At 52.8% G+C, this 9,850-nt stretch overlaps 1 protein-coding gene across 2 annotated transcripts; it reads left to right on the top strand.

The window, feature by feature from the left end:
* The first annotated feature begins 6,932 nt into the window (after positions 1–6,932).
* MYMX (myomixer, myoblast fusion factor) lies at positions 6,933–8,293 on the top strand. Of its 2 annotated transcripts, none has more exons than XM_044775076.2 (2): positions 6,933–7,063; positions 7,508–8,293. In XM_044775076.2, exon 2 carries the CDS (start codon positions 7,567–7,569, stop codon positions 7,819–7,821), a length of 255 nt encoding a protein of 84 aa, XP_044631011.1. In that variant the 5' UTR covers positions 6,933–7,063; positions 7,508–7,566; the 3' UTR covers positions 7,822–8,293. The 2 variants fall into 2 exon arrangements, with proteins under 2 accessions (XP_044631011.1, XP_070370952.1); XM_070514851.1 differs by having other exon boundaries at positions 6,998–7,115.
* Positions 8,294–9,850: the final 1,557 nt, after the last annotated feature.

Genomic DNA, 9,850 nt, shown 5'->3' with positions numbered 1-9,850 from the left:
GGTCCCCTAAGCACTCTTAGGATGAAGTTTCCAGTCCCTTCCTTCATATTTTCAGAATTCCCTCACCAAGGGAGATGGGGGCCAGGGAGGGGAGGAAGAGGCCAGCCTGGTGGGGGTCTCCACTTGGATTCACAAGGGACAGGAGAAGAGAGATGAGGACAGGTTTGTGGGCACTCGTAATCCTTCTGGACCGCCATGGAGGTGGTGTGGCAAGGTCACCCCCACGTAGGCGGGTCCCTCCGGCCTCCCTCCTTTGCCTGTCCTGGTTCCACTGCCTGGATGTCAGCCTCATCCCAGGCAGAAAGCACCAACTCCTGCCTCCAGGACCAGAGAAGGGAGGGAGGCCGGAAGGGGCCAGCTCCGCACACCCAAGGAGAGACTGACGACAGAATGGAGGATGCCCCCCAGGGGACAGCCGGACACAAGAGGCCTGCCTCCCGCATCACGCTCCCTAACTGCCTTTGCTCCTCAGGGGCCAGAAACTTGTGGGAGGCAGGGAGGCAAAGAGAAGGGAAAAGATGGAAGAGAGGGAGAGAGCTCCAGAGAAAAAGAGTAAGAGGTTAGGGAGATCAGCACATGTTCCACTATTAAATGAATGATATACAGAATAATAATGAAATACAGAGGATAGTAAATAATATACAACAGTATTAAATACTTCCATGTATTCACCACAAAGACTAAACGGTGTTAACATTTTGCCATATTTCCTTCAGCTTTCCTCATTTTTTAAAAGGGATAATACATTGCAGACACAGCTATAATCTGCCCCCCACCTCCAACTGTGGACCGTCATTTCATCTGTCCCTTCTCCCTTAGAAGGAACCGTTCTCCTGAAGTCCTGTCTGTCTTTCCCATCTGTGTTTCCGCTTTTACTAAACGGGTATGTATCCACGAAAATATATACTGTTGCTCCTGTGTCAAGTTTTTACATAAATGGTATAATCTGGCTCATATCCCTTTGCCACTTGGTTTTATCTTTCTCAGCATCATGTTTTTGATACTTATCCATGTCGACACTTGAGGGTGAGTGCATTAATTTTATCTGCTGCATAGTATTCCATCTGATGACTCAGTTTACTTTTCTGTTCTCCTGTTGCGGGACACCCGTTTCCAGTGTTTTTGTTATTACAAGAAACGTGAACGGACATCCTTGTACACGTCTCCCTGGGCGCATCTATGAGAATTTCTCTGGAGTCACATCTAGAAGCAGAATTACTGGGTTCCAGGGAAATCTGGGTTTCCAGCTTTACCAGATTTTGCTAATTGTCGTCTAAAATGACTGTGCCAGTGAGCTTTCCGTCCAGCGTGCCATGAATTTCTACTTCTCAGGGTTGCAAAATTTTTCCAAACATAATTTGCACTTCCTTTTTGCTGGTGTGGATAAGTAACTGTTTATATAGTCCTATCATGGGCCTATCATGTTTCCTCTTCAGGAAATGACCTGCTCTCGCCCTTTGTTAATTTTCCTATTGTTTTCTGTTTTTTTTTCCTTGCTGATTATGAAAGTACTTTATGATTGCTATAAATCTTTCTTTTTTTCACTTTGTTTGTAATGTTTCTTGTTAATTGGAAGTTTTTAAATTATTATCAAAACTGAGTGATTGATACATGCGGGCTCTTTAAACTATTATCTCTACTTTTGTGTGGTTTTGAAAATGACCATAACAAGAAGTTTGTAAAAACCTATAAAACAAATAATTCTCTACTATCCCAAATTCCTTAAGATCAGCTCCAAATTTGATAGTTTTACTCTCCACATTCAGGGCTCTAATGCCACTGGAATTTACTGTCGTAGTTGGTGTGCCAGAGGATCTAATCTTGTTTTTCCCTCATGGATGGCCAGCTGTCCCCGCCCCATTCCTGACCCATATGTCCCTTCTCCTCTGACCAGAAATTCCCCCTTTGCCCCATAGATTCTTGGCTTTGTGTCAAGCTCTCTATTCTATTCCTTAGTCACCTGTCTATTTTTGCATCTTGCCGCACTGTTTCAATTTCCGAGTTAGCAGATTGGCGTCTGTAGAGCCAGGTTGGAACTCCTTCTTTTTCTTCTTTTCTTCTTCTCGGTTCTTTGTCCTTCCATATAAATTTTATGATCAGTTTACTCAATTCCAGAAAGGGGAAAAAATGACACTGTTGGGTTAACTGTAATCGCACTGAATTTACAGATTCGTTTGAGGGAGAGATAACATCTTTACAACATGATTTCTTCCTGTCCGTTATCTTGGCATGTCCATTTGCTTATTTAGGTCTTTTTGGGTCCCTATGTAAACATTTTGTTTGTTTTCTCCGTTAGGGTCTCGCTCAGTCTTTGTTAGTTTCCCTCCGGGGCCTGTGGTTTTGTGGGTCTCCCTCCGCACAGCAGATATGCCAGGCACGTCCTTCCTTACCCCTACTCCAGCCCCTTGGTCCAGGCGCCTCCCTCCCACTGTCCAGGGAGCAGCTGTCCTGCCCCAGCAGCTGACTGTTCCTGCGAGGCTTTGCCAGAGCGGGTAGGGCTCCCACCTCCCACCTCGGGTCCTGTCAGCTGAGTCTGGGGAGAGTGACAGTTGTTTGAGCGAAGACAATGGGCTGCATTCTGGACGGGCCCCTCTCTGGGCCTCCTGCTCCCCAGCCAGAGCAACTGTTTTTATAGATAGGGTAGGGCCCCACCTGTCAGCTCTAGATACTCTTTCAGGCCACATCCAACTCCCTGATCCATTTTCTTCACGTCTTATGAGCAGATCTGTGTGTGTCCTACTGCCCAACTGCCTGTCAGTGGGTCTGTCATTGCCTGGAATTGGTGGGCAGGGGAATGGTGGACAAGGGTAAGGGACCGTCCCTCCCACGTGCATCACCTCTTACCCCGGAGCAGCTGCAGGTCACAAAGTCTTCTCTCATTTGTGACCACACTCAGGTCTCAGATCTTCACAGGACGGACAGTGCCAGGGCTACTGTCGCAGGTAGAGAGGTGCTGTGATGGGTGACAGGGCTGAACTCCCAATTCCTGGCTAATATCCTGCCCTTCGCCACCGACGCTTCCTACACCTAGCTGGCCTCCGCACCTGCTCTTCAACGCCTGCTCCCCTCAGCACTCCCTGCCCTTGATGAGGCCTCCCTGTCTCTTTTCAGGTCTCTTTGGATGGGGGTCAGCACTGCCCTCATCCTCCCACAGCCAGGAAGCGCTCCTGGCCACGCTGACCCCCCAGAAGGGACAACAGGACAGTGAAACAAGACACAGCCAGGGGCCAGGGCCTCAAGGGAACCCAGGCCTCCCTCCATCGATTCTTTAAGCACTCACTGAGCCCCAGCCTCCACTCTCAGGGGCTGCTCATGAGCATCAGGGTGCCCCGTAGCAGATCTTCAAGGAACAGACAATGGGGCTGGCTCCAGATGTAAGGTGTACTGGGGAGGAAAACCCAAAAAGATGGAGGAAAATAAACTCCTGTTTATTGGACACCTTCTAGGGGCCAACCTCTGGACCTAGTCTTCGCCCATCTCTTGATCCTGTCAGAGGTGGGTATTACGAGAATTCCCATTTCAGGGAAGATGGCCGCCACACAGCACAACTCCAGAGGGGTCATTCCCACCCCAAGTTGTACAATGTACAGTCTGCTCAGGCATCCAGAGAGGCCCTGAGAGGGCGTCCCAGAGCCCGCATGTGAATCCAGATCTGAGTGACCAGTGCACTTCCCCTCCCTGTGCAGGTCACTGGCCATCCTGGAGAGTGCTTTGGACACTGGGATGGGAACAAGCAGAAAGGTGTGGGAGGAACAGGATACCCCGTGCACCCAGGTCTTGAGAAAACCCATCAGCTCTACTACAATTCTCGCCACCCCACCCTCGGTTTACCCAGCTGCGTGTCTGTCACTCCACTGACTCTTGGGGTGTCTCTCCTGTTCACCACTGTGTCCTTGGCACCTTGCACAGGCCTGGCACACAGGGAGCACTCGAGGCTTGTTGTTGACGTAAGTGGCCCAATTAACCAATGCGTATATATGGGGGTGGTAGGGGCCCCCAGGATGCTTCTAGATGGCTCAGAGGATCTGGGAAGAGGACCAGGGAGGACGAGGCCAGGGGTCAGGGGTCACTTACTGCCAAGCCCACAGGCCTCAACTTCACAAGCTGGCATCCAGACACTTTTTGTTTTTAATTGACTTTGAGGAACAGGAGGCTTGGCCAATTTCCTCAAAGTGGCCTGGCCCTTTCCTGGCCAGGACAGAGTGAAAGGCAGAGGTCAGGGCAGAGTAGGCAGGGTCTGCCACACAAAGCTAAATCAGGAACTGCTCCATGGCAGCTCTGTTGCCAGAGAGGATGCTTATTTTTCCAGGAAAGGCTGAGGAAATCTTTAGCAGAGTCCTTGGCTTTCTGCCTTAGAGAAAATGTCTGGGGCAGGAGGGGAGGGTAGGAAGGAAGTGGAGAGAAGAGTTTATCCCAGGACAGGGTGGGGGACAGAGAGTAAACTAAGACTCCCACCAGCCCTGCACCCAGCTGCTGCCCCTCCCCACCTCCCTTCCCAACCCCCTCAGAGATCCCCCATTGTTACCAGAGACAACATCCTGTTTCCTTTACCCACCTCACTGTCCAGACCCCTGGACGCTCTGTTCACAGGGTGCAGGGAGGGGCAAGAGTCCGGCCCGAGGCCCAGAGTCCAAAGATCTCACAGCTGGAAGATCCCACAGCTGTGGAAACTGAGTCTGGGACCCGAGGGGTGTGATTTACCCAAGATCTCGGCCACTGCAGATCTGGGCCAGCACGGCAGGGCCTCCAGGGTTCCCTGGAGATGACACATTTCGGAGGTTTCCAAATAGAACCATTAAGGCCTGACTTGCCCTACCCTAAGTTCAGTGTGGTCAGTTCCTCCCTTCCAAGAGGCTCTCTCCAGCTGGTTGTGGCCCACAGGGTTCTTACATACATCCTAGGAATGTGTTTGGATCCATGGAGCTCTGGGGCTCAACAGCACAGGCCCTGGGACAAGCAGGCCTGGGTGGATCCCAACACAGAACCTCTATTTGTTTATTTATTCTTATAGTAAATGTTTATTGCCAAGTACTGGGGACACAGTAGACAAAACAGACACAACTCCCTACTCTCATGGAGTTTACATTCTAGCGGAGGAGGCAGATAATCATAAGATAGGCAGTAAAATATATAGCATGTCAGACAATGATTTGCTGCAGAGACAAATAGAGCAGAGGAGGGGATGGAGAGGAACCAGCAGGAGATGGAGTGGAGAGAGTGTACTTTTAAATAGGATGGATGGGTAACATTTGGGCAAAGACTTGAAGGAGGTGAGAGATGAAGCCATGTGGATACCTGGAGAAAGAGCCCTGTAGGCAAGAGCAATAGTAGGTGCAAAGGCCCTGAGGCAGAAACATATCTGGCACAGTTAAGGAACAGCAAGGAGGCCAGTGTGCTGGAGCAGAGAGAGAGGGGCAAGGACTAGAAGTTGAATCAGGACGTCAGGGGAGGTCAGACCACCTAAGGCCTTGTAGGTCACAATCAAAGCCTTTGGCTTTAACTTTGAGGGAGATGGGAGCCACTGGACAGTTTGAGCAGAAAAAGGACAGGATCCGATTCACGTTTTGTAAAGATCATTCTGGAAACTGTGTGGAAAAGAGAAACGAGAACACCAGTTAGGAAGCTACTATAATAATTCAGAAGAATACTCAGACAAAGGTAGTCATGGTGAGAAGTGGTGAGATTCTGAATATTTGAGAAGTAGAGCCACCAGGATTTACTAATGTGGGTAGTGAACTGTGACAGAAAGAGAGAAGTCAAGGATAACTTCCAAGATTTCCGCCAGAGTAAGTAGAACGATGCAGCTGCCAATTATAAAGATGAGAAAGCCTGAGGAAGGGACAGGTTTGGGAGGAAATCAAACCATTTATCTGTGTGATTCTGGGTAAGTTGCATAACCACTCTGAACCTCAGTTTCTTCATCTGTACAGTAGTTATAATAAACACTCCCCTGCAGTGGTGGTGAGAACTAAGTGAGATCATGAACTCACAGGTTTGGCAAACAGATACACTCAACACACATGCCATGCACAGTGCAGGGATGACACGTGGCCGTCCCATCTCCTCAGGAAGCCACTGGAAGGAGAGAAAGACGACACCTATAAATCTATATTCCAGCTCCTCTTCCCTGCTTCCTCCAGGTAGAAGTGGGACAGACCTTTTTGACGTTTAAGTTTTCTTTCTTCACGGTCTTTGACACTTCTGGAGATGGTGATGATGCTACTGGAGGCTGGTGGTGGGGTGGCGATAAAGATCTTAGTCCCATGCCTGTGAAGCTTACAAGACACTTACACGGCCATTATCTCATCTGAGTCCAGCAAGGCAGAAATTAAACCCATGTTATGAAGTAGGAGAATAAGGTATTTGAAAACAACACAAACCAAAACAAACCCAGACTGTCTCTACCTCACTATCACAAGGAACCTCATTTAATCTTTGGGGTAAAGAAAGTGGGTAAGAGGGTCCGGAAGCGGGTATCGCTCTTCCTGTCGTTGAGTAGGAGTGCTGCCCAGCTGTCCAGCTGGGCTCAGGTAGGAGACAGATGGTGACCCCACTCCTCCACCCCCAGGAGAGGGCCCACAAGTGCCTGCCCAGTCCTCGTTCCCCTGTCTCAGCCACTCCAGACATGTCTGGCAGGTCTGGGCTGCAGCCTTACAGCTTCTGAGGTTTGGGCCAGTGGGTCTCATACACTGTCCCATTCCAGTTACTCTCCCCAGTTCCTCCCAGTTACTGAGGTAACAGAAGAGGGGACTGGAGCCCAGAAGAATCACCGTGGCTAAAATCACACCATTAGAAAGTGCAGTCTGGCTTCCAACTCCGAGGTCTGCCCCCAGCAGGAAGAATTCCTGCATTCCAATTCCTTCCACTTCTGCCAGCCCAGCTGCCCCCTCCCCTCCATCTACCAGGTGGCAGAACACAGCTGTCTTTTCGTGGCTCCCTGGGCCCAGCAAGCTGTCCTGGGTGGGACTGAGCTGAGTGGGGCAGTCCTGTGCAGCGTCCAGTGAGGCTGTGCTCCCGCAGGCAAATGCAGCCAGAGATCGGCTCTGAGCAGCAGTTCTGACCGGTGAGAGCTGCTGCTGATGGACGGATGGACGGATGGATGGATGGATGGATCGGTGGGAGTGGGGGACGGGGAGGGTAGGGAGTGTGGGAGTAGGGGATGGGGAGGGTAAAAAGTGTAGGTCAGGGTGATCAAGGGCCCTCAAAAGAAAACTTAGAATTGCCTGGGGAAGAACTTCAGCTGGACTGGGGGAGAGGGGCTGGGGAATGCCAGGTGACTGAGGGTCACCAGGGAACAGCAGGAGCCCCTGGAAGCTGGTGTCAGCAAGCTTTACTGTGGCTTTGGCTCTGCTTCTCCTTAGCTATGGGGAGAAACCTCCTTCCCCAGCTGCCCTGCCATGAGAAAGGGCTTCAGGACAGCAAAACCGGACCCGCAAATTAAGGTCTGGGGAGCATGAGGGTGTAAACTGAAGGGAGGGAAATCCTGCCCACCCCCTGTCTTTGCCAGGTGAGGAGGGAGTGGCAAAGGCAAGCCTAGAGTCTGCACTGCCTTCAAGGCCAGCGGCCATGCCCGTTCCGCTGCTCCCACTGCTGCTGCGGACGCTGCTGTCCCGCCTGCTGCTGCCCGCTGCCCGCCTGGCCCGCCGGCACCTCCTGCCCCTGCTGCGCCACCTGGCTCGCCGCCTGGCCTCCCAGGACATGCGAGAGGCTTTGCTGAGCTGTCTGTTGTTCATCCTCAGCCAGAGACACCCGCCGGATGCTGGGGAGGCCTCCAGAGTAGCCCACTCTGAGAGGAGGGAGAGGCTAGCCCCCCAAAAATGAGGCCACAAGTCCTGGGAGAAGCTGTATTCATTGAACCGCTTTCTTTTGGAGTGAGACAGTCCTGGCACTGTCACTGGCCACAGCCTGCCCAGTGGGGGACTGAGCATGAGGGGTCAGACCAGGACATGCCTCCCCACTCCCAGCGGAAATGACTGGAAGGATGCCCTGCATCGAGCGGGAAACCCATCACTACCCCTCCCTCCCCCTGCATTCCTCCCAAGACCCTTCCTAACCACCTCTGGCCTGAGCCCAGAGAGGAACTCACTCGCCCCTACCCCCAGCACTCGGGGATGCGGGGTCCCGTGATAGACAACGCTTATGCCAAGGACAACTGAAAATTGAGCTGAATTGAGAGAAGAGATTTCAACCTGTCTTCCAGACTCAGTACCTCAAAATAAGACCTTGGTTCCCTAGGGAGCCAGTCCCATTCCCTAAAGCCCAGCATGTAGCAGGTGTTCAATAAATACTTGTTGATTCGAATTCTTGGGGCACCTTGGAGGGTCTTGTCACCTCTACTCCTACACGGCAAGACAATCTCACCTAGCCACCAGTGGGGTGGAGAAACAACTCAAGGCTTTCTTTTGCTACCTATCCCATTGCCCCTCAATCCTTATTTCCCTTCAGTCGGTACGTCACACTGTGACCCAGGGGTCTTGGGTCTGACTTGGAGAAGGTTGGGCTGGCCAGCTCAAGCTAAGGAAGAAAACGTCCTCAGCCAGCTGGAGACCCTTCTCAGCTAATGGCGGTGGGGAGAGGGAGAGTTGTTTGCTAAGGGGCCTGTGGGCAGCCACCCAGGGGAGTGGGGCACAAACGCATGTCCCTGAGGGGCACGCTGCCCCTGAAGGGGGGCGGGGGGAATGACCTGAGGCATTCACCTCATCATTTTCCCCTTCCCAAAGGGAGGGCCCTCAGGGGTCAAGCAAGAGTAGTCAGATGCATTTGCATTGCGCCCTGGCCTCCGGATAATTTGCTTACTGTTCCCATGCAACAGTCCTCCTGCTCCGGCCCACCCCAGCGAGTCTTGGGCTCTAGGTGCCGAGGGGGTAGTGAGGACACAGGACCCTATCCTGTCCCCAAACTCGTCAGAAGCTTGGCCCGAGGTAACCGCTAAGACCAGAGCTGTGCACCCCCACCCCAGCCCTGCTGGGCTTTCCGTCAGACCCCCGACCCTCCACCCCTCGGCACCATCTGCTTCCCCATGGAGTCCTCAAAAGCCAGCGCACGTGCTCACCCCTCCCGGGAAGGCGACCCGGGGTAGGGGTTTGGGGGCGGAGTGAAAGCTGTTCAAGCCCCGGGTCTCCTAACCGCATTCCCCTCCAGGATCTCGAGCGCCCATTTTTGTGCTTGCTCCCGACCTCCCTCCTGCCGGCCTCCCTCCCGTCCCCCTCCCGCGCAGCTCCGCGGCGGCTCCGTCCCGCCCTGGCAGTCCCTCTCCCACCCCGGGGCAGAGCCGGCTCAGACCCGGCGCGGGCTGCGATTTCTCGCCACGGCCGCGGCCCCAGCCCACCGGGTAGGAGGCCAGGAGAGGACCAGAGACCCGCCGGCCAGAGAATTTCCGTCCCCTCTGCCATCCTCCCTCCCCAACTGCGGACTCCCCCTCCAGAGTCTCAGCAGGAGCGCGGGGGACGAGGCGGGGGGGCGGGGCGGAGAGAGGGGAGCCGGGAACCCGGGGGGCGGGAGGGGGGAATATCTATGGAGACGGAATGTACGGTCTCTGGGGAGGGAGGTACCTTTTCTCTCTTCGACTTTAAAGGCGGCAGGCCACAAGTAGACCGCTGTCCTCCCAAACCACATACAGATGCCTCAAAAGTCAGAGACCCGCTCAGAGCAGAGGGTAAGGGCAAAGGGCTGAGAAACCGAGTCCAGACCTAGTGAACAGAGTCATCTTTTTTTGTTTGTTTTTCTTTTTAAAGATTTCATTTTTCCTTTTTCTCCCCAAAGCCTCCCGGTACACAGCTGTATGTTTTTAGTTGTGGGTTCTTCTAGTTGTGGCATGTGGGATGCCACCTCAGCATGGCCTGATGAGCGG

The sequence above is a fragment of the Equus asinus genome, chromosome 8, assembly GCF_041296235.1.
Source record: "Equus asinus isolate D_3611 breed Donkey chromosome 8, EquAss-T2T_v2, whole genome shotgun sequence".
Taxonomy (NCBI): Eukaryota; Metazoa; Chordata; class Mammalia; order Perissodactyla; family Equidae; genus Equus; species Equus asinus.
Note: the sequence above shows the minus strand (reverse complement) of the source record. Positions and strands in the feature narration are given on the sequence as shown.

Bases quoted from the DNA above. Each gene is read 5' to 3' on its own strand.
- MYMX (XM_070514851.1), top strand. From the start codon at position 7,088: ATGGACGGATGGATGGATGGATGGATCG. The intron at 7,116-7,507 runs GTGGGAGTGGGG...TGTCTTTGCCAG, and splicing joins ATGGATGGATGGATGGATCG to GTGAGGAGGGAGTGGCAAAG.